This window comes from Macaca nemestrina, chromosome 17 (assembly GCF_043159975.1).
Source record: "Macaca nemestrina isolate mMacNem1 chromosome 17, mMacNem.hap1, whole genome shotgun sequence".
NCBI lineage: Eukaryota > Metazoa > Chordata > Mammalia > Primates > Cercopithecidae > Macaca > Macaca nemestrina.
In genome coordinates, this window is record NC_092141.1 from 90,838,856 (window position 1) to 90,865,344 (window position 26,489).

Here is a 26,489-nt window from a genome sequence, read left to right on the forward strand (position 1 = left end):
CCGGTGCCACGGCCTCGGAGCGACTGCTGATTGGCCGCCGGCGGACGGCTGCGCGCGCGGGACGGGGTGAGGCGGGAAGGCGCGTGCGCACTGGCTCGCGGGACTCGGCGGGCGCTGCTGAGGGAGCCGGGCCGCGACTGAGGTCGTTTTTATACCTTCCCGCGCGGACGCCGGCGCTGCCAACGGAAGGGCGGGCAGGGCGGCGCGTGATTAGGTTGGCGAAGGTGCGAGGGCGCAGGGGGTGGGGCGGCAGCCGTTGGGGGCGGAGCCTGCGCGCCCCTCCCTCCCCGCACGCCCCACCCGATCGCCCTGGGCTGGGGGCGCTGGGGGCCCTGCGGGCGCGGCGGGTGCCCGGCAGCCGCTGGGAGTCCTTGTTTCCGCTCCCGCCCGGGACTGTGCGCTCGGCTCGCGGCGGGGTCCAGCGGACGCGGCCTCGGCGGGCGACAGCCGCCGCAGAAGAGCTGCGGGTTGGTTGTTTGGTCCCCACCTGCAGACCCCCGAGTCTGCACTCTCACAATTTGCTAGTCATATCCTTTACAAGTTTTCGTGCGCGGTCACGCCTGCAATCCCAGCGCTTTGCGAGGCCGAGGCAAGAGGTTCGCTTCAGCCCAGCAGTTTGAGACCAGCTGGGGCAACATAGTGAGACCCCATCTCAAAAAAAAAATTAGTTGAGGCCGAGACGGGCGGATCACGAGGTCAGGAGATCGAGACCATCCTGGATAACACGGTGAAACCCCGTCTCTACTAAAAAATACAAAAAAACCCTAGCCGGGCGAGGTGGCGGGCGCCTGTAGTCCCAGCTACTCGGGAGGCTGAGGCAGGAGAATGGCGTAAGCCCGGGAGGCGGAGCTTGCAGTGAGCTGAGATCTGGCCACTGCACTCCAGCCTGGGCCACAGAGCGAGACTCCGTCTCAAAAAAAAAAAAAAAAAAAAAAAATTAGTTGGGTTTGGTGGTGCACTTTTGTACTACCAGCTACTTGGGAGGCCGAGGTGGGAGGATCGCTTGAGCCTAGGAGGTCGAGGCTGCAGTGAGCCATGATGGCACCACTGCACTCCAGCCTGGGTGACAGAGCCAGACCCTGTCTCCAAAAGAAATTATATGACATATTTGCAACTTATTAATGAAAACCAATGTGCTATTTCATGGAATTTTTTTTTTTTTTTTTTTTTTTTTTTTTTTTTTTTGGAGACAGTCTTCTTTCGCCCAGGCTAGAGTGCAGTGGGGCAGTCTTGGCTCACTGCAACCACTGCCTCCTGGGTTCAAGCGATTCTCCTGCCTCAGCCTCCCAAGTAGCTGAGACTACAGGCATGTGCCACTACACCCAGCTAATTGTTGTATTTTTAGTAGAGAAATTAGTTGTATTTTTAGTAGAGACAGGGTTTCGCCATGTTGGTCAGGGTGGTCTTAAACTCCTGACTTCAGGTGATCCGCCCGCCTTGGCCTCCCAAAGTGCTGGGATTACAGGCGTGAGCCACCACACCCAGCCCACTTCATGAATTTTAAGTTGTTTTGAGATATTTGCTTTTGTTTTTGTTTTTTGAGCCAGGGTCTCCCCTTGTCACCCAGACTGGAGTGCAGTGGTGTGATCTTGGCTCACTGCAGCCTTGAACTCCTGGGCTCCAGCTATCCTCTCGCCTCAGCCTCTCAGGCAGCTGGTGCATGCCACCACAGCAGGCTTTTTTTTTTTTTTTTTTTTTGAGACAGTCCCACTGTGTCGCCCAGGCTGGAGTGCAGTGCTGTGATCTTGGCTCACTGCAACCTCTGCCTCCTGGGTCCAAGCGATTTTTGTGCCTCAACCTCCCGAATAGCTGGGTGCTGGGATTATAGGTGTGCGCCACCACGCCTGGCTAATTTTGTGTGTGTACGTGTGATGGAGCCTCACTCTGTTGCCCACACTGGAATGCAATGGCATGATCTCGGCTCACTGTAACCTCTGCTTCCCAGGTTCAAGTGATTCTCCTGCCTCACCCTCCCGAGTAGCTGGGATAACAGGTGCCCACCACCACACCCGGCTAATTTTTTGTATTCTTAGTAGAGACAGGGTTTCAGTATGTTGGCCAGGCTGGTCTTGAACTCATGACCTCAAGTGATCCACCTTCCTCGGCCTCCCAAAGTGCTGGGATTACAGGCATGAGCCGCCACCTGCAGCTAATATTTTTGTATTTTTGTAGAGACGGGGTTTTGTCATGTTGGCCAGACCCACTTGAGATCTTTGAAGATATCCTCAACATGAGGTAAAATGAAACTCCTGACAGTGTGATCTCTGTCCGTGAGGAGCTGAGTTCCCTCCCTTGGAGAGAAAAGTGTGTCCTTTCTCTAGACGGCTAAAGAAACCTCACAGATAGTTCTTTCTTTTCCTTTTCTTCTTTTTTTTTGGTAGAGACAGTCTCACTATGTTACACAGGCTGGTCTCAAACTCCTGGGCTCAGGCGATCCTCCCAAGTTGGCCTCCCAGAGTGCTGGGATTACAGTCGTGAGCCACAGTGGATTGCTGCCAGGGCTCGCTGTTCTGCAGTAGCTCCCCTGTAGCCCTGACCCTCTGTACCCAGAGCCCTTTACCTGTTATTTGTTTTAATAGAAATGGGGCTCACAGCAGGGCACGGTGGTTCACGCCTGTAATCCCAGTACTTTGGGAGGCTGAGGCGGCAGATCGCTTGAGGCCAGGAGTTTAAGACCAGCCTGGCCTACGTGGTGAAACCTCGACTACTAAAAGTACAAAAATTAGTCTGGTGTGGAGTCGCGTGCCTATAGTCTCAGCTACTCAGGAGGCAGAGGCACAAGAAATGAGGTGAGATCATGCCACTGCGCCCCAGCCTGGGTGACAAGAGTGAGACTCCGTCTCAAAAAACAAAAAATTAATAAAAATAAAAGTAAAATAAAATAGAAACAGGGCTCACGATGTTTCCCAGGCTAGGTTTGGACTCCTGGGCTGGAGTGATCCTCCTGCCTTGGCTCCCTGAGTAGCTGGGACTAAACTGTGCCAGGCTTATACCTATTTTGGCGCCTAAATGTTCTAGCTCTGCAGACTCAATTTAGCCAGTCGTCCTGTTCCCCTCCACCACAGGCTCTGTTGCCATGAAGGTGAAGATTAAGTGCTGGAATGGTGTGGCCACTTGGCTCTGGGTGGCCAACGATGAGAACTGTGGCATCTGCAGGATGGCATTTAACGGCTGCTGCCCCGACTGTGAGTGTCCCCTCCATGCTGTCTGAGCTGCCCCGGCTGTGAGTGTCCCCTCCGTGCTGTCTGAGCTGCCCCGGCTGTGAGTGTCCCCTCCGTGCTGTCTGAGCTGCCCCGGCTGTGAGTGTCCCCTCCGTGGTGTCTGAGCTGCCCCGACTGTGAGTGTCCCCTCCGTGCTGCCTGCTGCACTAGCCTCGGTGGCTCCTGTTAAACCTGCATGACATCCCCACAGTTCCTTTTCTTTTTTTTTTTTTTTTTGAGACAGAGTTTCGCTCTTGTTGCCCAGGCTGGAGTGCAGTGGCGCAATCTCGGCTTACCGCAACCTCTGCGTCCTGGGCTCAAGCGATTCTTCTGCCCCAGCCTCCTGAGTACCTGGGATCACAGGCGTGCGCCACTACACTCGGTTAATTCTGTATTTTTCAGTAAAGACGGGGTTTCTCATGTTAGGCTGGTCTCAAACTGTCAACCTCAGGTGATTCACCTGCTTCAGCCTCCCAAAGTGATGGGATTACAGGCATGAGCCACTGCACCCCCCCAACATTTTCATTGTCATTTCATGAAGAAAAGTTGATAGAATAAAAGCCAGGTGGTTGGGACTCATGTTTGTGTAAAGATCCTGCACAGACTTGATAGCATGAAACTCAGCTGTGAAATACGTGGGATTAAAAAGGGATTAGAGGCCAGGCGGGCGGCCTACACCTGTCATTCCAGCATTGTGGGAGGCCAAGGTGGGCGGATCACAAGGTCAAGAGATCGAGGCCGGCACGGTGGCTCACGCCTGTCATCCCAGCACTGTGGGAGGCCGAAGCAGGCAGATCACAGGGTCAAGAGCTCGAGGCAGGGTGTGGTGGCCTACACCTGTCATCCCAGCACTGTGGGAGGCTGAGGGAGGCAGATCTCAAGGTCAGGAGACCATCCTGGCCAACATGGTGAAATGCCATCTCTACTAAAAATACAAAAATTAGCTGGGCGTGTGGCACGTGCCTGTAATCCCAGCTACTGGGGAGGATGAAGCCGGAGAATCGCTTCAGTCTGGGAGACGGAGGTTGCCATGAGCCAAGAGCAAGACTCCGTCTCAAAAAAAAAAAAAAAAAGATTAGTTTAAACTTTTTATTTGAAAATTCTCAAAATTGAATGGTATAAGCTAGGTGCAGTGGCTCACGCCTATAATCCCAACACTTTGGGAGGCCAAGGCAGGCGGATTGCTTCAGGCCAGGAGTTCGAGACCAGCCTGGCCAACATGGCAAAACCCTGTCTCTACTAAAAATAAAAAAAAAATTAGCCAGGCATGGTGGCAGGCGCCTGTAATCCCAGCACTTTGGGAGGCCAAGGTGGACGGATCACCTGAGGTCAGGAATTTGAGACCAGCCTGGCCAACATGATAAAACCTCATCTCTACTAAAAATACAAAAAAGTAGCCGAGCATGGTGGCGCATGCCTGTAATCCCAGCTCCTCAGGAGGCTGAGGCAAGAGAATCGCTTGAACTTGGGAGGTGGAGGTTGTGGTGAGCCAAGATCGCACCATTGCACTCCAGCCTGGGCAACAAGAGTGAAACTCCGTCTCAAAAAAAAAAAAAAAAAAAGTTTAATTACATTTAGGTTGAAAGCAGAGTTTTGTATCAGCAAAATGGTTTTTCATGAGACCAAAATGAACGTAAAGCAGAAGCAAGGGTCAAGGTTTTGCCCAGGGAGGACAAGAAGAACTCCCCAGAGGACAGTGGGCAATGGAGAGGACAGCGGGGAATGGGGAGGATCGAGAAGCTCCCTACTATCCCAAGTAACCAGGCGTATTTTTGTGGGGCCAGGTGTATGCCCATATTGATTGACAGGGTCTCACTATGTTGCCCAAGCTGGACTTGAACTTCAGCAATCTCACTGCCTCAGCCTTGCAAGTAGCATACCACCACACTCATCTGGCTTTGCTTTTTTTTTTCTTCTTTTTTTGAGATAGAGTCTTGCCCTGTTGCCCAGGCTGGAGTACAGTGGCACCATCTCAGCTCACCGCAACACCCACCCTTCTGAGTTCAAGGGATTCTCCAGCCTCAGCCTCCCAAGTAGCTGGAATTACAGGCGCACACCACCACAGTCAGCTAATTTGTTATATTTTTAGCAGAGATAAGGTTTTACCACGTTGGCCAGGCTGGTCTCAAACTCCTGACCTCAGGTGATCCGTCCACCTCGGCCTCCCAAAGTACTGGGATTACAGGTGTGAGCCACTGCGCCCACCCGTCTTTGCTTCTTTAGGTGAAGTTGAAATGACTGAATCTTAGTACAATTTTTTTTTTTTTTTTTGAGACAAGGTCTTGCTCTGTCACCCAGGCAGCAGTGCAGTGGCAAAATCATAGCTCACTGTAGCCTTCAATTCCTGGGCTCAAGTGATTCTCCCACCTCAGCCTCTCAAGTAGCTGGGACTGTAGGCAGGCTCCACAATGCCTGGCTAATTTGTTTTTTAATTTTTTGTAGAGACAGGGTTTTGCTGTGTTGCCAAGGCTAGTCTTGAACTCCTGGGCTCAAGGGATCTGCCTGCCTTGGCCTAGCAAAGTACCGGGATTACAGACGTGAGCCACCATGCCTGAACAAAACTACATACATTTTTAATTTTTTTTTTTTTTTTTTTTTTTTTGTGGAAATGGAGTCTCACTGTATTTCCCAGGCTGGTCTCAAACTCTTGACTCTGTCCTGCCACAGCCTCCCAGAGTGCTGGGATTATAGGCGTGGTGCCTGGCCAGTACAAATACTTGTTATTCTAGGCTTAACTTTTACATTGGCTCTAGCTAAACAGAAATCTTATTATTCAGGAATTAATCCTCATTTAATCAAATGGGTAGGGTGTAATATTAGGAAATTATTGATTGACTCTGCCTGATTGGATTTGTACTTAATAGCTAATTAGGTTAATAACTAGGCATTCACAAGGCATGGTTTTATTTGATCCCTTTTAAATTGCTCTTAAGGATGTAACAAAGACAGCACGGGGTGCTCTGAGGGCAGTCACTCAACTTCTGGAGCAGCAGGTTAACTTCTGAAATTCCTCCAAACCATGTGTCCACGCCTAGTCTGGCTGCATCTGTGGGCCAGATGTGGGTGGTGAATCCTGTGGATTAGAGGCGGCACTAGGCAGCCCCCGACTGACTGCAGTGGAGGGTCCACAGGCAGCCTGCAGAGCCCGGCCTGCACCATGCCAGCTGGGCCTGTGATGGGACATCCAGAGGGGTGCTACCCTGAACTCTCAGCATCTCTCCACTGGCTCAGTGCGCTCAGACTTTGTTCAAATGGGGCCTGTTGGCTGCACACTAAGGAGTTGAGAGTCTGATTTTTGGACCTGCTGATGGTTAAGTTATAGTGAGTCAGTGTTAACGCGCAAAGCGTTTGACAAGTCTAACGTGCTTCTGGGCTAAGCAGCACCAGGTTTCTTTTGCTAAAATTGAACTCCTTTGAAAAATTCAGAGTGGCTAAGTTCGACAAAGACCGTGGGAGCCCGAGGCTGGTAAACAGTGAGTCTATCCCGCATCCCAGAGGACTCTTGTGGCAATGCAGTTTTGCGGAGAGGAGTTTTAATTTAAAGAAATGCAATCAGGAGATCAGCAGGTCCTTGAATGAGTCAGCCTCAGTGCATCTGCGGACTCATCAGACACGCCAGGCCGGCTTCGGGTGGGGAACGCACGAGAACGAAGCGGCACCTTTGTCTAACGGGGCCTCTCCTGCGTACTCAGACCCTCTCCTCAGGGGGCCGCAGGCTTCGCTCTCATTTGAAAGGGGTGATTTCAAGCAGAGTTGTGCTGAGGCTAGAAAGCCCCCATGGGCAGGTCCTCCCAGGGCTGGGAGTGGGCATGCTGTGGGGCCGGTGCCGCCAGGACAGGAGGGCGGCCACGAGCTCCAGCTCCACAATGCCAGACCGACCCTGCCACAGGGCTGGGGCTGGGACTTGCTGTGCTTTGCTGGCAGCAGCTGTTTCATGGGGTTTTCCAGGCTCTTGGAGATCAGGGACACTTGTTTCTCTTGATCATGGCTTATATGAGTATCCCTCTCTGTCAGGCCCTCTCCATGGAGAAAGCATTTCTAGGTGTTTGGGCTGGTGCCCGCAGCCTGTGCCTGTCCTGGGAGGCAGGGCCCATCAACATGCCGGGGCGGCACCCCGGATTCCTGAAGTCTAGGGAAGGGTCTTCTAGGTCCCCAAGCCCCACCCCTCATGCCCTTGATCAAGAGACCAGTTCACTACTCAGATGTGTGTCTCCTTGGTGCCTTGACCATTCATGTGACCTTTTTGGCATCACAGATCAAGTGTCTGCAGGTGGGCTCAGGGCCTGTAGGTCAGACGATGCCCTTTTTCCCCAGCCTCAAGCACGGGACAGTGGTCTAGACCAGAGTGCCTCCTCCCTGATGCCGCCGCCTCAGCAGGGTCCCTGGGCTCCCCGCTGAGCATGATGAGCCTGAGCCTGGGCGTGGTTGCCTGGGGTGGAGGCCTCAGGTCTGGCATAGTTGCTGGTCTTCGCCTGGGGGCAGGCTGGTCAGGAGACCGATTGGGTAACTCTCCTGATTTCGGCTTCTGTGAAACATGAGAGGCTGCAGTGCTGGAGCCACTGCCCAGGGTCCCAACCTGCACCCCTGCCTGGCTTGTCACATGCTCTGTGTCCAGCCTGGTCATGCCTGTCCTTTTCCCCGCCTCCCCTCTGTAGGCAAGGTGCCTGGCGACGACTGCCCGCTGGTGTGGGGCCAGTGCTCCCACTGCTTCCACATGCACTGCATCCTCAAGTGGCTGCACGCGCAGCAGGTGCAGCAGCACTGCCCCATGTGTCGCCAGGAATGGAAGTTCAAGGAGTGAGGCCCGGCCTGGCCCTCGCTGGAGGGGGTGTCCCGCGGCCCCTTCCTCATGCTGGCGCTGATGGCTGCGGTAGCTGCTGCTGGGGACAGCGCCCCTGGGCTGGAAACAAGGGCTGGAGCTGCGTTTGTTTTCCCATCACCATGTTGACACTTTTATCCAATAAGTAAAAACTCATTAAACTACTCAAATCTTGCTGGAGGCCGCTGGGTGCCTGTGTTCTCAGCATATTGATGCGGTCTCGGTGTGTTTTGACATGAAAACTCTCATGAATAAACATCTCCGTGAAACGCTGTCAAGGCACTCATCAAACCCTGAGTCACAGCTGGGAGGAGAAGGAGCGGGATCAGACGGTAGGGCCTGAGGCATGCTCTTGCCTGCTGGATGGCCGGGCGGCCCTGGACCCTCCCTCGGGCTGGCTCTGAGGGACTCTGGCTGTGCACAGCTGGCAGCTGCTGCTTGTGGTACCCCCAGACTGAAGGCCACCAGCTCTAAGCAGGCGTCCGTGTTCTCACTGGGACTGTCTGCAGCTCCTCGGTGGAGCTGGGCCTCCCACAGTGTAGGGATCGGTGTCCTGACACTGGGAAGTGTGTCCACACATGTCTGAGGCTTCCCTGCCTAGGAAAGGGTGGCCCTGGGAGGCTGCTGTGCTCCCCACAATTGTGGGAAGGGGCCACTGGGGGAGCGGCAGCCCTGGGGTCTCAGGTTGCTTCTGGACAGAGCGCAGGCTGTATCTCTAGTAACCTGGGGAGCCCTTGGCATTCATGGGGCCAATGCCCTGTGCCCAGTGTGAGCCTGTTGACACTTCCTTCCTCACAGCACCCTGGGGAGTAGACCAGGCCTCCCCTGAAATCTGTGTCAGATTCCCTGGAGAGACAGGACTCTCTAGATGAAGAGTATATATGAAGAGTTTATTGGGAGCATTGACTCACTATCACAAGATGAAGTCGCACAATAAGCCATCTGCAAGATGAGGAGCAAGGAAGCCAGTCTGGGTCCCAAAACAGAAGTAGAGAAGCCCACGGCTGTGGCCAAAGGGCAGAGAGCCCCCGGCAAGCCACTGGTGTGGGTCCAAGAGTCCGAAAGCTGAAGAACTTGGAGTCTGATGTTCGAGGGCAGGAAGCATCCAGCACGGGAGAGAGATGGAGGCCGCACTCAGCCAGTCTGGTCTCTCCACGTTCCTCTGCCTGCTTGTCCTCTGGCTGTGCTGACAGCTGATTAGGTGGTGCCCACCTGGATTGAGGGTGGGTCTGCCTCTCCCAGCCACTGACTCAAATGGGAATCTCCTCTGGCAACACCCTCACGGACACACCAGGGACAATACTTTGCATCCTTCGATCCCATCAAAATAACCCTCAGTATTCACCATCACACCTGGGAAGCACGGAACCCAGAAACAAGTACCAGGGTCCCAGTGCCAGTGCCTGTCCTGGCGAGATATCCAAAAGAAGACGTGACCAGGACCTTGGGGGAGCATGAAATGGTGAGGGCACAGTGAGCCTGAAGGCGGATGTCACCTGCCAAGAGAGCGGCTGGCAGTCCTGCCTGGTGCCCTTCCAGGGGCAGAGCTGGCAGAGAGGGGCCTCCAGGAATCGTGGAGCCCCAGTGCCTTGGTGTGGCTTTCCTGAGGTCAGTGCCTGACCTTGCCCCGCTCCCAGAGCACCCCGTCAGTAGCAGCCCTGCTGGTGGAACCTTCCCCGAAGGGCATGAAAGAAATGAGGGCCCTTGGCCGGGCGCGGTGGCTCAAGCCTGTAATCCCAGCACTTTGGGAGGCCGAGACGGGCGGATCACGAGGTCAGGAGATCGAGACCATCCTGGCTAACCCGGTGAAACCCCGTCTCTACTGAAAAACACAAAAAACTAGCCGGGCGAGGTGGCGGCGCCTGTAGTCCCAGCTACTGGGGAGGCTGAGGCAGGAGAATGGCGGGAACCCGGGAGGCGGAGCTTGCAGTGAGCTGAGATCCGGCCACTGCACTCCAGCCTGGGCGACAGAGCGAGACTCCGTCTCAAAAAAAAAAAAAAAAGAAATGAGGGCCCCACAAGCCACAAGGACTCTGATGCCTGGAGCCAAGAATACCCCTCAGGGTGGGAAAACCGCCCCCTGGGCACTGTGCAGTGTGGCTGGCTCTCCCGCCTCAGGAGTACTGGGGACTTCCTGGGGGACGACTCCTAGCGCTGAGCGCCCGTGGGCCCTCCCCTGCTCCCACTGAGGCCCACGCAGGCCGGGCCTGAAGGACGCGAGCGGCGTGGGTGGGGAGCTTGAGGGGGCGTCGGGCTCCGACCAAGCGGCAGATCCCTGCGCGCCTCGGGCGCTCACCCGTGCGGCTGGTTCCTCTGGGCTGCGCAGGTGCGACGGGTCCTCCGCGCGCGCCGGCTGCACCCCCAGCCCGCCCGCCGCCCCTCCCGGCCCCCCGCAGCCTCGGCCCGCCCCCGCCGCAGATATAAGGCGGCCCAGGCGGTGGCTGCTCCGAGCCCCGACGCCGCCGCCCGCCCGCCCGCGTCCCCATGGCCCGGCCCGCGACACTGGCAGCCGCCGCCCTGGCGCTGTGCCTGCTGCTGGCGCCGCCCGGCCTCGCGTGGTACAAGCCGGCGGCGGGGCGCAGCTCCTACTCCGTGGGCCGCGCCGCGGGGCTGCTGTCCGGCTTCCGCAGGTCCCCGTACGCGCGGCGCTCCCAGCCCCACAGAGGGGCGGAACCCCCGGGCCGGGCCGGCGCCTCCCCGGAGCTGCAGCTGCACCCCAGACTGCGGAGCCTCGTGAGTCCAGCGGGCGGGCCGGGGGCTGACGGGGGTGCGGCGGCAGGACGCGGGTGGGGGCGCGGCGGCCTCTCAGCCTCTGCCCGCCCGCCCCAGGCCGTGTGCGTCCAGGACGTCGCTCCGAACCTGCAGAGGTGCGAGCGGCTGCCCGACGGCCGCGGGACCTTCCAGTGCAAGGCGGACGTCTTCCTGTCCCTGCGCTCAGCCGACTGCCGCGCCCCCTGAGCCCGGAACCCGGACCTTTCCGGGCACTGCTGGGGCCCCCCGCCGGCTGGGGACGGCGCCCCTGCTCTCCCCTACTCCGCCCACCCTGCAGTTCATGGTAAACAAATAAATAATGAGGCGGCCTCGGAGTGAGGGGTACTGGAGGACTGGCAGCCAGGCCACGAGGGGATCGGGACCTGGAAGTCCCCAAGCCTGGGTATGAGAGGGCAGCCGAGTGTGCGGCGGCAGGGCAAGGTTGGCCTGGGCCGCCCAGAGGTCTTCAGACCCAGGGGCCAAGCTGGCCACGATCCAGCCCCGCGGTGAAGCCGCGCCTAACCTTGGTGCTCCCTGGAGGAAACTGCAGAGGCACTGCTGGCCTGGTCCCCAGTGTCTTCCCCAGCCCTTCGCTCCCCCACTCGAGAGGCAAATCTGTGAGGGCATGGGCTGGAGCCCCTGGCTGCTTTCCTCTTGCCCCCATCCCTTCTGGCTAGGCCAAGTCCGAGGGTGCAGGGGCAAGGAGGAGAGTTGGGGGCCTGAGCCCTGGCCCCAGAGACCCAGAGCATGCTTCCCCAGAGCTGAGGGTGGGAGACAGGTGGATTCTCCCTCCGCAGTTGGGTGTGACTCCAGCACTGGCTTGGGCCCTGGCCTCCAATGCTTCTAAGGGAACAGGGCCAGGCCCACTTCTGGGCCCAGGCAGCAACAGGTGGGACCTTTCCACCCTCCCCAAGCCTGTGGCCCAAGCAGCCCCTGTCCCGCACCAATCTGTCTATGGGGAAGTGGCTGGTCCCTCTGCTCAGGGGACCCTGCAGCCCAGGGGTCTGAGTGGGAGCATCGGCACCACCCCACTTCTGAAAGCAGGGGCCTGACAGCATGAGGATGGCCTGTGCCCCTCACACCTTGGCCCCTGGCTCGGAGAGCAGGGTGAGAGGCTGCCTTCCTGGGCTGTGGAGAGCCTCATGTGCACCTCGCCTCCGGCTCCTGTGCTGGGTCATGAGGTCGACCTCACAACAGCAGAGGACAGGCCCTTGGAGGCCCCACATGGGTCAGGTGCTGTACAGCAGAGCCCATTCTGGAGAGGAGTGTGGGGCTGAAAAAAGTCCTGATCATAAGCCTCATTTTGAGTGCGGCGAGACCAGGCAATCTATGGGCTCCCCAAACACATCCCGGAGGCTGCAGTAAGAGCCTCTTCAGCCTCTGGGCTGCTCCAGGCAGGCCCTGACAGGCGTGCAGGAGACAGAGATCCCATGGCCCCTGGAGGGGCCGAGGGGCAGGGAGCCTCAGCCCCAGCTCTCCTTCCTATTCTAGCATCGCCTGCTATAGGGGGTGGCCCCTGACTTTGGAGGGCTGGAGGCCGGGGTTTCACTCACTGCCAGGCTGCCTACTGCACACCCGGCTGCTGGGTGCATGGTCGGGGCAGGGCCAAGAGGCTCTGCTTGCTGGGTGTTTCCCTGGTCCTTCCCAGCAGGGCTGGGAGCCCCACGCAGCAGTGCCACCAGGCTTTATTCAGTTGTACCAAAGAGATTTACATCAGCCACGTACAAACAGAACAGAGTCCATAAGGAGAGCGGCGAAGCTGCCGGGAATGAAGGCAAGCGTGTTTTCCTGGAGCCGGCGCCGGGTGGCAGGACACCGTGTTGGGGGATGCCAAGTGGGAGGTGCTGTGGTCTGCACCCAGAGAACTAAAGGGGTGACCGCAGTCGCTGCTCCCTAAAGCCCTCCACTCTGCACCTCCCGCCACAGCTGGGTGGGCAGTCAGTGTGGCCTCTGTCCAGGTGGTGGGGACATCCGGGGACCAGGTGGGGGCGCACGCAGGAGTGCTGCATTTCGGGCTGCAGGTGCCGTCTGCCCGTCTCACTGCCGGCCTCTCCACTGTGCTGGACGCCCTCTCTGAGCAGCTTCGCTGGAAAGGGTGGAGAGTCTGCTGCAAACCAGGCACCTCGAAGGCAGGCAGGAGGCAGAGTCGTCACCAGCCCTTCCAGAGCCAGGCCAGTTAGAGAGGGCGGCCCTGCAGAGTCCTATGTCCAAATGCAGAAAGAAGGTGCAGAAGCAGAGCAGGGGGAGGGCCGGCTGGGGCCTCCGCCAGGTCAGAAGCTGCCATCGCGCTCCCCCAGGGGCTGCGCCGCCTGCCGCCTGGCGGCCTCCAGGAAGGCCAGCTCTTTGGCTTCTTTCTTCTGATTTCGTGCCTCATACTCCAACCTGGGGGGAGGGCAGGGTAAGTCTAGCGGAGAGCGCCTACGAGGCGGCTCCGAGGTGCCCCCACCCAGCTGCACCTGTTGGTGATGATCCGCTGCACGATGAGGTCCGTGGTGAGGTTGCTGCCACTGTCGATCTGCCGGAAGATGCCCCTTCTCTTGGGTTCCTGGGGGTCCGGAGAGGAGCGGGATGAAGGTCCCTGCTGACCTCCCCAAGACCCATCTGGTGCCCTGCCCCAGAGGGAGACCAGTGCCCAGGGTCCTGTGGGAGTGGTGTAGTCAGAGCAGCTGCAGCCACCATGCCCGTTTCCCAGGTAGGCACAGTGAGACATTAAATGGCTGGGAGGTGACAATGGCAACCCCTGTGCCCAGCAAGGGCTAGCATGACCCACCTGGTATGGGTCGGAGCCGTCCCTGTCCGGGATAATTTCCGTCTTGCCGTGACACACCAGGTCCACCTGGAGAAGGAGTGGGGGTCAGGAGCCCTCCCCGGGGAGGCAGCTGCCATAGCCACCCACAGCCCAGCACAGGCCCTGGGGGTTGGGAGAACTGACCCTGCCCCTTCCTCAGCCCAGGCACCTCCTAGGCCCTGTGTAGGAGGAGCCCATAGCCCGCCCGTGTTCCCAGCCCGTGTGGGAACGAGGTGAGCCCATGCAGAGCCTCACCTTGAAGTGACTCAGGAGCTCTGCTGTGACTGCGTACGGGGCCCCAATCACCACTTCGGACACGTACTGTGGGGACAGTAGCAGAAAGACTTGCTCAGTCCCTGCTACTGGCAAGCCAGGGCCACAGGGTGGTGGGAGATGGCCCAGACATGGGGCGGGGCTTCCAGTGAGTAGCAGGGATAGGCTGGGCAGGCTGAGGACCCCTGGGGCTCCTCCAGGAGGCAAGAAGGAACAGCACCTGGAGACCCGACCACCCCCCCTCCTGCCTCAACAAACAAGTCTGGGCATGTGCCACAGAGCTCGGGGTGCTGGGTGCGGCTCTGCCAGGACCCAAGCCCCCTGCCCCGGCTCAGGGAGGCTCTTGGTGGGGGGATGTTGTGGGAATGTCCCCGTCCCTGGGCTGGCTCCTGGCCCCACTCACCCGGCAGGCCAGCACGCTCAGGGTGCGCTCATGCAGATTCATGATGGGGTAGTTCTTCCCCTTGTAGCGATTGACCTCCTGTGGCCAGAGTGAGGCTGGCTCAGCCCCGAAACCCTAGGGGGACAGGGTGTGCCCCTCCCAGCTGACCCTCAGGGGAAGAAGTCGGGCAGGGTGCCCGCCCTTGTGGGGATGCCCCAGACAGGATAGCTCTGGACCCCAGAAGCCCATGATCACCCCCGCCGCAGGGTCTCCTCTGACTTCACCTGGGGCCTCCTCCTAGAGACCACCTGCACCCAACACCAACCCTTAGGGCCCCTCGAGGGCCCATCAGCTGCTCAGGGGCCCAGGGAGCAAGAGGGCAGTGACCTGGTCAAAGTGTAAGCCCGCGATGATATAGGGCCTGTCTGCCAGCCTGTGCACCTTCTCCAGGAAGTCCACATGCCCGATGTCTGCGCCCAGGTTAAGAAGCAGTCGGGAGGGAGATGACAGGGAGCAGCTCCCTGACAGCTCATGCCCAAGGGCCTCCCCACCATCCTCCCTGCCGACAGCTGCTCCCCTGCAAACCAGCCCGGTCTGGGGCCCCAAGGAGTCAAAGTGAGGCCCCCGGGTCCCACCCCATGTGGGACACGTAGGGAACAGCAGAGGCTCAGAGGATACGGAACAGGTCGAAGGCGCCAGCCACATAGATGACCGTCTCCCCTGGCTGGGGCTCCTTCCCAGAAGCAAACTGGATGATCTTCTGAGATGTCTGCAGGAACTGGGATACCCCAGTCCAGGGGTTCCGCCCACCAGGGCACTGCAAGCCAAGAGAGGGAGCAGGTTGGCTGGGGAGGCCTCCCAGGTGCTGCCCTCGCCGGGTCACCAAACCCTCAGCTGTCGCCTGCCAGCAATCCCATTTCCAGCCAGTCACGTCGGGCGGGGGACACACTGCCAGGCCAGGTGTCAGGCAGGACTGTGGCGCCACCCCACAACCACAGCAGGCACCACAGCTGACACCACTTCAGCCCAGCCAGTGACCGCCAGGAGGAGGCAAGGAGCCCGGCGGCTAGTGCACACAGCCCTTGGGAGGGACCCGGCACCCTGAGACCACTGTCTGGTCACCTGGGAGGATCCTTCTGAGGAAAGTATGTCCCCAGCGGGTATCGGGTGAGGGGGCCACAAAGGGAGAGAGGGCCAGGCCACTTGGTTAGAGAACACCTGTCCACAAGCAAGTCCTTGCTCCTCCTCCAAGCAGTGGCTGCCGTGACCGGCCAGCCGGTACCACCGCTGCCTGCCCTCCCTCCCAGCGTCCACCAGTCGGCCGAACCTGGCAGTCAGTGCCTGGTCAGTGCCAGGGAGGGAGAGAGGAGGGTGAGGCTCTGGGCTGGCCTTTCCCCAAGGGATGGCCAGGACAGGTGGCCGGGGGAGCCCCCTGCAGCTGCGCGCTCAGCTTCCCCTCCACGGCCGCACTCACCTTGCCAAAGCTGTCCGCGTACTCCCGGTACTCAGAAGACATCTCCTGCACAGAAGGGCAGAGCGGCGCTGAGGGGCCTGCCCTCTAGGCGTGGCCACCCCAGGACCGGGTGGGGATGGGGAGCAGTGGGCAGGAGGGCCCTGAGGGGGCAGGGAGGTGCCCCTCCTTTCCCCTGGCGACCTTGACCCAGGGGCCTTGGGGATTCCGCCCCTGACTCACCTGGCTGCTGTGGTGGGCTTTGGTCACCAGCAGCATGCGGCCCACGAGGTCTGTGGTGGACACCCCTTGTGTGCGCTTGCACTCTCTGGGGGACAGAGCGGGAGTGGGGTCTCAGCCTGGGACACTTGGAAGGCTGTCTCCTGCTACCACCACTAGGGACACTAGCGGCCCTGCTGCGGCAGAACCCACGGCTGCCCCAAAGACGAGGGTCCCCTCCCTGCGCAAGGCTATAACAGAAAACCTGGGTTGGGAATGTGGAGAAGGCTTCCACGCTTTTACTGACTAAAGGGAGTGACAGGAGCACGGAAAAGGACCCTTGCTGGGGCTCAGGTGTGCAATGCCGGGGAGAGGGCGGGCACTTGGGCAGTGGCTCTGCTCCCCGCCTCCCTCACGCACACGTCCTGAACGCTGAGCATCTGCAGCCGAGTGAATTCTCATCTGGTAATTCAGATACAGTGCCAGCTCCGCAGCAGTGCCAGCCACGTCCCCTGAGTTCAACAGCTGCCACCTCACAAAGCTGTTCCTTTGGAGCCCTGAGGCCACGGGTCTGCAGCACCAAATGGTGAGGGCCTCCAGGCCACCCCACAATGGCACCTCCATCCCTCAAGTTCCCGGTCCTTGAAGTGAGGAACATGGCTCAGGGCCCAGACGCTCCCCTCACGGGCTCCCAGGAAATAGCAAAGCACGAGCCAGGAGGGGGCCCTGTGTCCAGCTCCCTGGATGGCCAGGTCCACGGTGGAGACTCACCTGTACCTCCCGGCCTGCTTTACCTCCTCATAGGTGTCCCGGCCGTCTACAGTCAGGGTGATGTCATCTAAGCAGTGACACACAAGGACAAGGATCCTTAACCCAAAGCCATCAGACCCTTCAGAGCCCAGGACCCTCTTAGCCCCTGGCCTGCCCTAGTGCCCGCGTGCCCATTTCTAGGTAGGGGTCCAGAAATATCTCAGATCCTCGAAGGGCATGGAGGCCCCCTGTTCCCAGATGTCCCACCAGCAGAGCTGATCCTGAGCCACCTGATGCCCCCAGGCCCCAGGCCCACCACTCACTGCCGTGAACACAGAAGTCACAGTTGTATTTGTCCAGGGTCTCTAGCGTAGTGACGTAAGGGGCTGCGGGCACCACCTCGTCCACCCATTTGATGGCCTGCACCATCTTGTATCTCTCCTCCTGAGTGAACACTGGGGGCCCCTTGTGCTTGGCGATCTCCTCTAGGAAAAGGACAACAAGGAGACTGGGGACCCAGCCCACCTGGCTGCTCACGTACGAGGCCCCTTCCCAGCACCCAGCCGTAGCCACACAAGAGGGCCGGTGGGGACAGGCTGTCTCTCTCGCCTGGCCCTTAGCCCACTAGTGCTGGTCAACTGGGTGGCTGTCTCCCCTGTGAGGGTCTCAGGCAAAGGCAGAGATTCCTTCTGAAGAGCAGGTGCTCAGCCCCTGAAGGCTTGGGAGCCACGCTGGCAGTGGTGGGGAGCAGGTGCCCCTTCTCTTTAGCTGGGACAGGAAGTGCAAGATGGGAAAGGCATTAGGCCATCCTCAGCTGGGGCTGAGCTGGGTGAGCCTACAGTGCTCTCCCCTACAGCTGAGCCCTGGCAAGGCGGCCCAGGCCTGCAGGCTTTCAGTCAATGGGCGCAACCCACAGGAGGGCTGGGGGGCCGTGGGTGGGCGAGGCCACCTGTGCGTACCATCAGTGTGCACGCCTACGATGAGGTAGTCGCCCATGGCCCGTGCCTGGCGCAGCTGGTTAGAGTGGCCGTAATGCACCATGTCATAGCTGTGGAGACAAAGAGAGTGGGTGGTGCCTGTGCCAAGGGTGGGGGCCAGGTGGCCCTGTGGCTTAGGGGCAGAGTTTTGCTCCTCTGAGGACTCCTTAGGAAGCACTTTGAGAAGCTGCTGCTGGGAGCCCTGGGACTGGGATTCAGAAGATGTAGGTGCTCAGCTCTCCACCCCACTGGCTCCTGGGCCTGACAGTGGGACCCCTGTGCCAGATCTAGAAAGGGTGGCGGGGGCAGAGACGTCAAGGCCTGGCTGGGTCTAGAGGACTGGTGGGTGCAGGACAGACTGGAGCCCACGGTGAGCTGCAGGGCCACGTGTCCTATTCCCTCACCGAATATCAACTGCCCTGGGCAGTCACTTTAAAATAGGCCAATGTTAACTCTTGGGGTAGGGTTGGATCCTAGACTACGATAAGCAAACAGTCCCTGGGGCTAACCCAAAACAAATCCAACCACAAAATAAAACCCTGGGAATCGCTCTGAAAATCCTGTTTCCTCCTCCCCGACGGCCTCTGAAGCTCCCCAGGCTTAACACTAAGGGTGTACAGCCACTGCCTTGCCACCTGGTTCTAGAGTTTTCATTCATAAATCTGGGTCTGCTAACATGTGAACTCTCAAGCCCAAAGCTACACAGCCCTGCCACCAACTGGGCCCCGCTGCCCTGGCTTCTTCGCCACTTCCTTACAGCAGCTGCCCATCCCCTCAAGAGTGGACGAAGCTGTCCCTGCCTCTCCAGGAGAGGTGTGACCCTGGCAGCCCACACAGCGCAGAGCTGCTCCACTGCACACCACTGCTTCCTCCCAGCACCCCTGCCACAGTGCATGGAGTCCCAGCAGACATGCAGGGTGAAGTCTGGCGGGCCCATGTACCCACTGGACGGAGGAGGGGTCAGAGGCTAGGCCAGGGGACCACAGCCTGGAATGGGGCTGGGGCCTGGTCAGGGCAAGGTCAAAGTCCACTGACACAAAGCCACATTCCCTCTCCCAGAGGTGACTCAGACACAGGGAACAAGGCCCTGCCTGCTCTCCTGGGAAGGGCTAATCAGAGGCGCTTGCTTCGGGGATTCCATGCGGCAGGCACGTGAAAGGGTCAGAGGTAGCAAATTATCAGTAACGGTCATCTTTCTTTCACTTGTTGACAACCCCAAACTTTTCTTAAAACAATGCCCTCTGTGTGACTGGCCAGGGAACACCGATTGCATTCTAGCCCCGGGGAGGAGGACCCGGGAGCCCGCGGGCTTCACTGCGGGTCCCGGACAGGCAGGTCACACCCGATGTCCGGCTACAGGGACGCTCGCCCGGAGGCCAGGGGAACCCCTGGACCGGAGCCGGCCAAGCTGGTTGCTGGTGGTTACGAAGAAGCAGGGAGGCCGTGGCTCCAGATCTCAGCGCGGTGGCTGCACCGGAGGTCGGCGTGACCTGGCGGGGCCTCCGCCAGGGGTAGACGGGGGCGCCCACGGCAGGGCGCGGAGCCTCCGCAGCCCGACCCTCCCGGCGGGCGCGCCCCGCAGCCTGCCAGCCCCGGCCCACGCCGTACGAGGACGCCACCCAGAACGCGGGCCCGGTCCCCGGGCAACGGCTGGCGCGGCGCCCCGGAAGGAAGCCGGCCCCGGCGTCCCCGCGGCCCGCCCCGGTCCCGCGCTCACCAGCCGTCGCACCACACCCTCACGGCGCGCCTGCCCCCCGGGCCCGGCTGCTCTGCGCCGCCTGCAGCCCCGCGCCCGTTCCGGATCATGGCCCCGCAGCGGCGGCGCGGACAGCCTGGCAGCTCCCGGCGACTCCAGCGCCGCCACCCGCCCCGCCAGGCGCACGCTCAGCCGCCGTCACGCGGGCCTCACCCGCTGCACACGGCCAATAGCGTGCGCCATTCGGCCCGAGCCCCGCCCCCGCCGCGCGCCCTCCGGCCGGCGCCCCACCCCCGAGGGCCGCGCCCCACCGCACCTCCGCGCGCGGCCAATGGCGTGAGCCCCTGACAGAGTCCCACCCCCTCCAAACGCACAGCCAATGGCGTGTGCCGCGCGGCCCGAGACCCGCCTCCGGCCCACACCTGGCCTCTCCGCACCGTCCACACCTGGTGCTGGGATGGCCGGGCAGTGCCGCGAGGGGGCGTCCCACCGCCGCCACCTCCGGGAACCTCCACGGGGCGCTGTCCCAACCAGGGGAGTTTTTTTCTGATTATTTTTTGGCACAATAATCTACAGTTGTCCCTTCTCCAACCAAGCGGGTTTTAAGCCAGGACCGCGCTGCCAGGCAGCAGACCTGAGCCCGGGGAGCCCGCGCCGACCACTTGGGGACACTGGAAACCAGTGCAGAAACGTTTAATAGAAATAAAAAGGTCTGCATAGAGCCGAGGCTCGGAGCCACCCCTCTGCCGCACGTCCAGTACAGAGAGGGTTCTATAAAGTTTTCACACTTTTTCGTTAAGTAGTAGAAATAGGGTGAGGCCCTGAGACTGGCCTGGCGAGTGAGGAAAGGCCGCTGGGCGCTTCCACTCTGCCGGCCGGGGCTGAAATAACCCGAGTTCCGTTCTCACAGAAAGGTGCGGCTGCCACCTCTTGACATAGAGGCCGGATGGGCAGGTGTCCTCCATGGCCAAGTCGTATCAGGGGACAACCGCAGCAGTGCAAGGGGCTTCCACAAGGACAAATGGCTAAAAATGTCACGGTGAAAACGTCATCCCCAAAGAGTTCTCACTAGACCCGTGGGGACAACCCAGCCTTCACCGTGACACTGGCCATCTGCAAAGTGCCAACTGTTCTTCATCGAGCACCAGGTTACGTCACTTTCTTCTTTTTTGTGCGTTTTGTGCAGCCCCTGCCAAACCAGCCCCCTAGGATGGGGGCCGAGCTAAGTGGTGCACCCCGGTCCCCAGGCGGGGCTTCCTCTCTGCTTCTGCACAGCGACTTCCGACTGTGGCTGCCTTCTTCGCCAGCACGCAGGGGAGTCGCCAGTGAGAAAATGGGATCCTGCCACCTGCCAAAAAGGGAAAGCGGCATCAGGCGGGCCTGGGAGCCTCTCACAGCCACACCCGCCCCAGTTCGGGAAAGCTGCCTGCGGTCCCTGCCTTCCCATCCCGTTCCCTCCCCTGTGTCCACTGCGGCTGGGCTCTGGTTGGTAGCAGCTTCATTGTTATCAAGCTGCAGAACGGATGCGGGAGAGGTCACCTCTTAGGTGGTGACTCAAAGGTCAGCACCCACACTAGCTTGGTCTCCTCAGAACTCCGTGTCCTCGTCCACCACTGAGCGGCGTGCGCACACAGGACAGGGCAGCAGTGGCCCCAGGGCTGCCGCCGTCTCCAGGGATGAGTCACTAGCAACTCTGGGCCCCACCTTCCATTTGTACCGCCAGGGGCAGGTGGACCAGACCCTCTCCCCCTTCCCAGCTGACTAGGGAGGCGTGGCCTACAGACGACACCGTGAAGAAAGCATGTGTCTGACTGAGATGCAGAACCACAGATCATAACTTAAGATACAGATACGCACTGATAAGGAAAATGAGCTAAATTAATGTAAAAAATAAAATACAGTACACGATAGCTCACATCACAGAACACCACACACATAACATACAAGAAGTGCCAGGCCCAGAAGGTGAAGGGATCCTTAATTTCTTGAACCCTTTGATTAAAAGAAGTTATTGATTTCCCCTATAAGACCCTGAAAATTCACAGAGAAAGAGAGTGTAAACTTTTTACTCAATACATACACCAAGTCTAAATTATCACAAATTCTGTATTAAGGCACAGTCTGTTTAAGCTTTCCCAAAGTACGCCAACTCCCAAAACCAAGCACACAGATTCTGTCTGACCAGAGCTGCCAAGTGCTCGTCCCCTCGAGATGCTTCCCACCAGGCATCTTGAAGAGCTCCATGGGGAGGCCTGGAGCAGGAGCACGTGGGCAGAATCCCTCTCCCCGCGGGGACTGTGTGTGCCACATCAGCCAGGGCAGGAGTGGCACACGCAGGGTCTCCGCGAACCACTGAGGTCAGGCCCTCTGGAGACCACCACGCTTCAGTCATGCCTCAGACACCGCTGCAAACACCTCAGAGCTTCCTCCACGCTCAGCTCACGAGAGAAGACAGACACGGCCCAGCACACAGAGGTGCAGGGAAGCGGGCTGCTGCAATGGTCTACTCACCTGCTATAGGCGGGGATCTCCAAGCCCAGCTCGGCCATGAGGAGCCGCATGACATCATCACACTTCCCGTGTAGCTTCAGGGCAGCCCAGTCATCCTTTGGGGTCCACTGAGGACAGGGAAAGCCAAGTGAGAGTAAGAGCAGCCCAACCATTCCTGGTGGCCTGTCAGCCTCGGCCCGTGGGCTTGGTCAGTGCTCCCTGAGCACCCACAGGGGCCCTATCAGACTGCCCTGGTGCATGGGTGTGGGGTGTCTCCAGCTCTGCATTCTAAGACCCAGGTCTAAGGATGTGACTCTCAGAACCCAAGTTACCTGCAAGTTCACAATGTAGAGTTTCGGCCGCCGGCTAGGGGGCTTGGTCATGCACCAGAGGCGTGGGTACTTCTTTAGAACCTGCGGAAACAGACAGACAGACACAGCACACACACAGGGGACAAGTCTGTAAAGTGCTGGGCAACAGAGCTGGACACCCTCGGGCAGGCGGGGGCTCGGCTCATTCCTGGTGTCATCAGCACGTACCTTCAGGCTGGACCCTAGACACAGGATGGTGTCTGCTCTGCTGGCAGCCTCAGTCGCTGCTTCCCAGTTCAGAGGCTGCCCCAACGTCCCCCTCTCTCCAAAGTGCACAATGGTGTCCCGGAGCTGGGTCCCACACTTGTGGCAGGTCCGGCCTGTCTGGTGTCTGTGGAGGGCGGTGCGTTCCGTCACATCGAACACTCGCACGTACTCCCTGTTGGGAACGCAGGAGGTGCAGACCTGGAGGCAAGAGGGCACAGTGAGTGGGACCCGCCTGCCCATGGAGACCCCGGGTCACCGCAGGACTGCTCACTTCAATGTACATGTTCCCGTGGAGCTCTGAGATGGCCGTGCGCGGCAGCCCACTTCTCAGGTGGAGCCCGTCACAGTTCTGAGACACCACATGCTGCACCTGGAAGGCAGACGGGTGGCGACGGCGAGGTCAGTACTCAGCCACAGTGAGGCTGTTATGAGCCCAGCCAGTGGCTCCCAAGACCAGGGGTAGCTCCAACCCCACAGAGAGCCTTAGAAAGTAAAACACACAACAGGTCCAACCACCAGGACTCAAGAGGGCCTGTGGTGGGGAGGGGCTATGTCCCTCCTCCAGCCCTGATGCACCTGGAGTGGCTGGGAGGGCAAGACGCTGCACCGTCAAGGCAAGGATGGGAAGTGGCTCAGGGCTTTGGCAAGGGCCACTCCACCCCGGATCCATGCTCTCTTGGGTCATGACATTTCAGGTGCCTCGGGACCTAGGCAGGTCAACCCCTACACCCCTTGGTTGAGGGTGTTCAGCAGAAGGTCCCCAGAGATGTCCTATAAGCCTCCCCTGTGACTAGGATGGCTTCTGAGGTCCACAGAAAAATGCAATGGAATCACAAAGGGGAAAGACCACCAGCAGCTCTGGGGCTGAGGCTGGCTGTGGATGGGATGGTTCCAGAGGGGGTGCTCCCCTTTTGTCCTGGAGAGGAAGCATGGGAGGATCAAATCTGGGGCCTAACCCACTTGGTGGGTGCTCATGATGGGAGTCAACTGGCAGACGGAGGGAGAATGCAGTTGCCCACTGCGCACCAAGGTGCTCTGCCTGGTCCCAGGCAAGTGTACCAGCCACCCAGGGCTCTTACCAGCTTCTGCTCATGCAAACGGGTGATGCTCATGTGGGTGAGGGTTGGCTCGGCCTCACTCAGGTCAGCGGCACTGCCAGGCAGAAAGGAAGGCAAGGTGAGGACAGCCGGAGCTCAGGCCCATGCTGCCTCTGCTCAGCCTATATGGGAGGCCGCGCCTGTCCCACTTACCTCACGCTTCTCCCTTTCTGAAGCAGTGTCCACACTCCATTAGGGCCCCTGTAGTCTGGGATAGATGCTGCCTGCATGTCGAGAAAAAAAGTAAGCCAAGTAAAAAGGCACCACCGTAGGCACTGGCAGAATTCCCAGAAATGGGAAGCCATTGTCGCTCCTGCCACATTCCAGGCCGGCCTGCATGTTGGCATCTGTTCATTCCACAGGCTGACCTGCCTGAGCCCATATGAAGTGCACCCCAATTCGGCTCCTCCCTTCTACCTGGACTTCTGTTTCCCGCCTGGCCTGGCTCATCCTTCCAGGCTGCACGCAGCCCTGCCTGTCCCCGGAAGCCTCTCTGGCACCGAGCACAAAGCTGGGCTCTGTGGCACATGTGTCCTCCACACCGCAGGGGAAGACTAGTCATGTTCCTAAGTGCCCCCAGGGCCGAGCCCACGGCTCACACATTTAGCAAAAGGTGAATCCCTGCTGGGCACGGTGGCTCAAGCCTGTAATCCCAGCACTTTGGGAGGCCGAGACGGGCGGATCACGAGGTCAGGAGATCGAGACCATCCTGGCTAACACAGTGAAACCCCGTCTCTACTAAAAAATACAAAAAAAATAGCCGGGAGAGGTGGTGGGCACCTGTAGTCCCAGCTACTCGGGAGGCTGAGGCAGGAGAATGGCGCAAACCCGGAAGGCGGAGTTTGCAGTGAGCTGATATCCAGCCACTGCACTCCAGCCTGGGCAACAGCATGAGACTCCGTCTCAAAAAAAAAAAAAGGTGAATTCCCTAGGTGGGGGCAGGCAACTGTCTATTCTTCTCAAAACAAACAAACAAGCAAACAAACAAAAAAAAGGCAGAACAACTTCTCCAGATGAGATAAGCATCTAACTTTCCAGGATTTCAATCCTGTGAAACAAACTGAGGCCAGAGAGGGCACAGAAGATATCAAGGTGCCTTCTGTTCCCTTTTGGGGACTCCTGACTCCTGCTTAAACTCAGAAAAATGCACCATCCCCCGGCAGTGGTTTGGACAGTCACATTCAAGATGGAAACCTCAGTTACACTCAGATGAAATCCACAAGCTGCATGTGCTTCTAGTTGCCATTGCAAGCTCCATAAGAGATCACATGACTGTTACATAATTACATGACTGGACTTTTTTTTTTTTCTGAGACAGTTTCGCTCTGTCGCCCAGGCTGGAGTACAGTGGCACGATCTAGGTTCACTGCAACCTCCGCCTTCCAGTTTCAAGTGATTCTCCTGCCTCAGCCTCCCGAGTAGCTGGGATTGCAGGTGTCTGCCACCACACCCGGCTAATTTTTGTATTTTCAGTAGAGACAGGGTTTCACCATGTTGGCCAGGCTGTTCTTGAACTACTGACCTCATGATCTGCCCACCTCGGCCTCCCAAAGTGCTGGGATTACAGGCATGAGCCACCGCGCCCAGCGTGACTGGACTTTTACATGTGACTTGTGGAGGGAGGAGACCAAACGCCAGGGCTCCAGGTATTTGAGTCAGCAGTGAACTCCCTTTCTGCATTCTTCCTGCTAAGCCTCTGCTCTTCTTTGCTTGGAGTGCCTCATTCCCACCTTCTCCTGTAAATCTCACCCATCCTTCAAGGCCCAATCAAGGCTACCTCCCACAAAAAGCCAACCCAGGTAGGTTTCCCAACTCCAAGAGCACATAGTGTGTGCCTGGGTTTGTTCTAGTGATCCAGCACAGCCAGCTTTACATTATGCTTATTTGTTCACATACCTGATTGTCACCTAAAGGCTTCCTGAGAACAGAAATCACCTGGCCTTCAGATCTGCTACGCCTACGCATGCCCAGCACTCCACACTCACCCATCGGACTAGATGGACGACGTGCCAGCTACACTTTCAAAGCTAGTGATGTCCCACAGCCCAGGATAACTTGTCAGTGAAACTTCTCAAAACACAATGCAATTCTCTTCTTCACCTGGTGTATTCCGGCTCTTACTGTGTCACTTTCTACTTATCTTCCCTCAACATGGAGAGAACACAGTGGAGAATCACGACAGCTTCGGGCTTAGCTCTGTCCACATAACCTGGGGGTGACTGCGAGCAGTCAGCTACTACAGCCCATTCGTATCTCTGCTCCTTGTCTGTTTTTAACTGGCTGTACCACAAACTAAGCGTTTAAAAAGCGTTTACCTTAGGTAAGTTTTGGTCATTTCGTGTTTCTCTAAGAAAGGGAAAAAACCTTAAAGCTGCTTTAAAGGCGAGTTTTTCCGCGATTACAGGAGCGCGTACTCCGTCCTGGGGTCCGCCCCCGCCTCCCTCCCTACCGTGCTGATTCCCGCGCCTGTGTAGACGACCAAGTATTTGGCGTTCCGGACGGCGCTGGCCAGCTCCCGGACCTTCCCTCGCAGCTCCTCCGGGTCGTCGCACACCTGCCAAGACGCCAGGGTGGTCACCGCCCCGGGCCGCCCCACCCGGGACCGCCCGTCGCCCCGGCTGCTCCCGAAACCGGGGGCGCCCGCGGCCGCCGCCCGCGGAACTCGCCTCCTCCTGCCGCCGCTTCAGGCCCTCGCGCCGCCGGCTCCGGCCCTGCAGCTCCGTTACCAGGTCCGCGCTCTCGGCCAGCAGCCGGCCCTCCTCGGCGCTGCGCTCCGCCGCCGCCTTTCTCAGGATGCGCGACACCTGCGGGCAGGCGGGCGGTGAGCGGCGGCGCGGGCCGGGCATAGCCGGACCGGGGAGCGACGGCGGCGTACCTGGCGGAGGCGCTCCCTCTGCTGCTCCTCCCGCAACCTTCGGACCCGCTCCGCAGCTTTGCGTTCGGAGCGGCTCAGACCCCCGGCTGCCATCGCTCCCCTGGAGACCCGCTCTTCCGCTTCCGCCTCACACGGCAGGCCGCG

At 59.1% G+C, this 26,489-nt stretch overlaps 4 protein-coding genes across 10 annotated transcripts; 2 read left to right on the forward strand and 2 right to left on the reverse strand.

Annotated features, from left to right (window-relative positions):
* Window positions 1–73: 73 nt before the first annotated feature.
* LOC105469391 (anaphase promoting complex subunit 11) lies at window positions 74–8,193 on the forward strand. 3 transcript variants are annotated; one of them, XM_071081842.1, is made up of 3 exons: window positions 74–224; window positions 3,066–3,185; window positions 7,856–8,193. In XM_071081842.1, the coding sequence occupies exons 2-3, from the start codon at window positions 3,077–3,079 to the stop codon at window positions 7,999–8,001; spliced, it is 255 nt and encodes an 84-aa protein (XP_070937943.1). In that variant the 5' UTR covers window positions 74–224; window positions 3,066–3,076; the 3' UTR covers window positions 8,002–8,193. The 3 variants fall into 3 exon arrangements, with proteins under 3 accessions (XP_070937943.1, XP_070937944.1, XP_070937945.1); XM_071081843.1 differs by lacking the exon at window positions 74–224 and adding an exon at window positions 288–467; XM_071081844.1 differs by lacking the exon at window positions 74–224 and adding an exon at window positions 2,173–2,235.
* Window positions 8,194–8,325: 132 nt separating this feature from the next.
* LOC105469315 (neuropeptide B) lies at window positions 8,326–12,297 on the forward strand. Its single transcript, XM_011720220.3, has 2 exons — window positions 8,326–10,752; window positions 10,849–12,297. The coding sequence occupies exons 1-2, from the start codon at window positions 10,504–10,506 to the stop codon at window positions 10,975–10,977; spliced, it is 378 nt and encodes a 125-aa protein (XP_011718522.1). The 5' UTR covers window positions 8,326–10,503; the 3' UTR covers window positions 10,978–12,297.
* A 140-nt stretch (window positions 12,298–12,437) lies between these two features.
* Window positions 12,438–19,484, reverse strand: LOC105469316 (phosphate cytidylyltransferase 2, ethanolamine). 3 transcript variants are annotated; one of them, XM_011720221.3, is made up of 13 exons: window positions 19,327–19,484; window positions 17,592–17,680; window positions 16,956–17,117; window positions 16,654–16,720; window positions 15,907–15,991; window positions 15,688–15,732; window positions 14,892–15,030; window positions 14,601–14,683; window positions 14,235–14,312; window positions 13,814–13,879; window positions 13,541–13,606; window positions 13,227–13,315; window positions 12,438–13,152 (listed from the first exon to the last, which is right to left on the reverse strand). In XM_011720221.3, exons 1-13 carry the CDS (start codon window positions 19,413–19,415, stop codon window positions 13,041–13,043), a joined length of 1,170 nt encoding a protein of 389 aa, XP_011718523.2. In that variant the 5' UTR covers window positions 19,416–19,484; the 3' UTR covers window positions 12,438–13,040. The 3 variants fall into 3 exon arrangements, with proteins under 3 accessions (XP_011718523.2, XP_070937939.1, XP_070937938.1); XM_071081838.1 differs by lacking the exon at window positions 19,327–19,484 and adding an exon at window positions 18,952–19,200; XM_071081837.1 differs by lacking the exon at window positions 19,327–19,484 and adding an exon at window positions 18,701–18,919.
* Window positions 19,485–19,982: 498 nt separating this feature from the next.
* Window positions 19,983–26,489, reverse strand: LOC105469317 (sirtuin 7). Of its 3 annotated transcripts, XR_979905.3 has the most exons (11): window positions 26,346–26,489; window positions 26,137–26,274; window positions 25,920–26,024; window positions 23,624–23,694; window positions 23,453–23,525; window positions 22,645–22,743; window positions 22,335–22,571; window positions 22,128–22,208; window positions 21,817–21,923; window positions 21,250–21,336; window positions 20,517–20,653 (listed from the first exon to the last, which is right to left on the reverse strand). XR_979905.3 is itself a non-coding variant. In XM_011720224.3 (10 exons), the coding sequence occupies exons 1-10, from the start codon at window positions 26,436–26,438 to the stop codon at window positions 20,455–20,457; spliced, it is 1,203 nt and encodes a 400-aa protein (XP_011718526.1). In that variant the 5' UTR covers window positions 26,439–26,488; the 3' UTR covers window positions 19,983–20,454. The 3 variants fall into 3 exon arrangements, 2 of the variants coding, with proteins under 2 accessions (XP_011718526.1, XP_011718527.1); XM_011720224.3 differs by lacking the exon at window positions 21,250–21,336 and having other exon boundaries at window positions 19,983–20,653; window positions 26,346–26,488; XM_011720225.3 differs by lacking the exon at window positions 20,517–20,653 and having other exon boundaries at window positions 20,661–21,336.

Excerpts from the sequence above, each read along its gene's own strand:
- LOC105469391 (XM_071081842.1), top strand. The coding sequence starts at position 3,077 with ATGAAGGTGAAGATTAAGTGCTGGAATGGTGTGGCCACTTGGCTCTGG. Across the intron at positions 3,186-7,855 it reads TAACGGCTGCTGCCCCGACT|GCAAGGTGCCTGGCGACGAC; the intron begins GTGAGTGTCCCC and ends TCCCCTCTGTAG.
- LOC105469315 (XM_011720220.3), top strand. The coding sequence starts at position 10,504 with ATGGCCCGGCCCGCGACACTGGCAGCCGCCGCCCTGGCGCTGTGCCTG. Across the intron at positions 10,753-10,848 it reads ACCCCAGACTGCGGAGCCTC|GCCGTGTGCGTCCAGGACGT; the intron begins GTGAGTCCAGCG and ends CGCCCGCCCCAG.
- LOC105469316 (XM_071081837.1), bottom strand. The coding sequence starts at position 18,882 with ATGCAATCGGTGTTCCCTGGCCAGTCACACAGAGGGCATTGTTTTAAG. Across the intron at positions 15,031-15,687 it reads ACGCGGACAGCTTTGGCAAG|TGCCCTGGTGGGCGGAACCC; the intron begins GTGAGTGCGGCC and ends CTTGGCTTGCAG. Across the intron at positions 13,607-13,813 it reads AGCTCCTGAGTCACTTCAAG|GTGGACCTGGTGTGTCACGG; the intron begins GTGAGGCTCTGC and ends CTCCTTCTCCAG.
- LOC105469317 (XM_011720224.3), bottom strand. The coding sequence starts at position 26,438 with ATGGCAGCCGGGGGTCTGAGCCGCTCCGAACGCAAAGCTGCGGAGCGG. Across the intron at positions 26,275-26,345 it reads AGAGGGAGCGCCTCCGCCAG|GTGTCGCGCATCCTGAGAAA; the intron begins GTACGCCGCCGT and ends GCCTGCCCGCAG. Across the intron at positions 21,924-22,127 it reads TCTACATTGTGAACTTGCAG|TGGACCCCAAAGGATGACTG; the intron begins GTAACTTGGGTT and ends CCCTGTCCTCAG.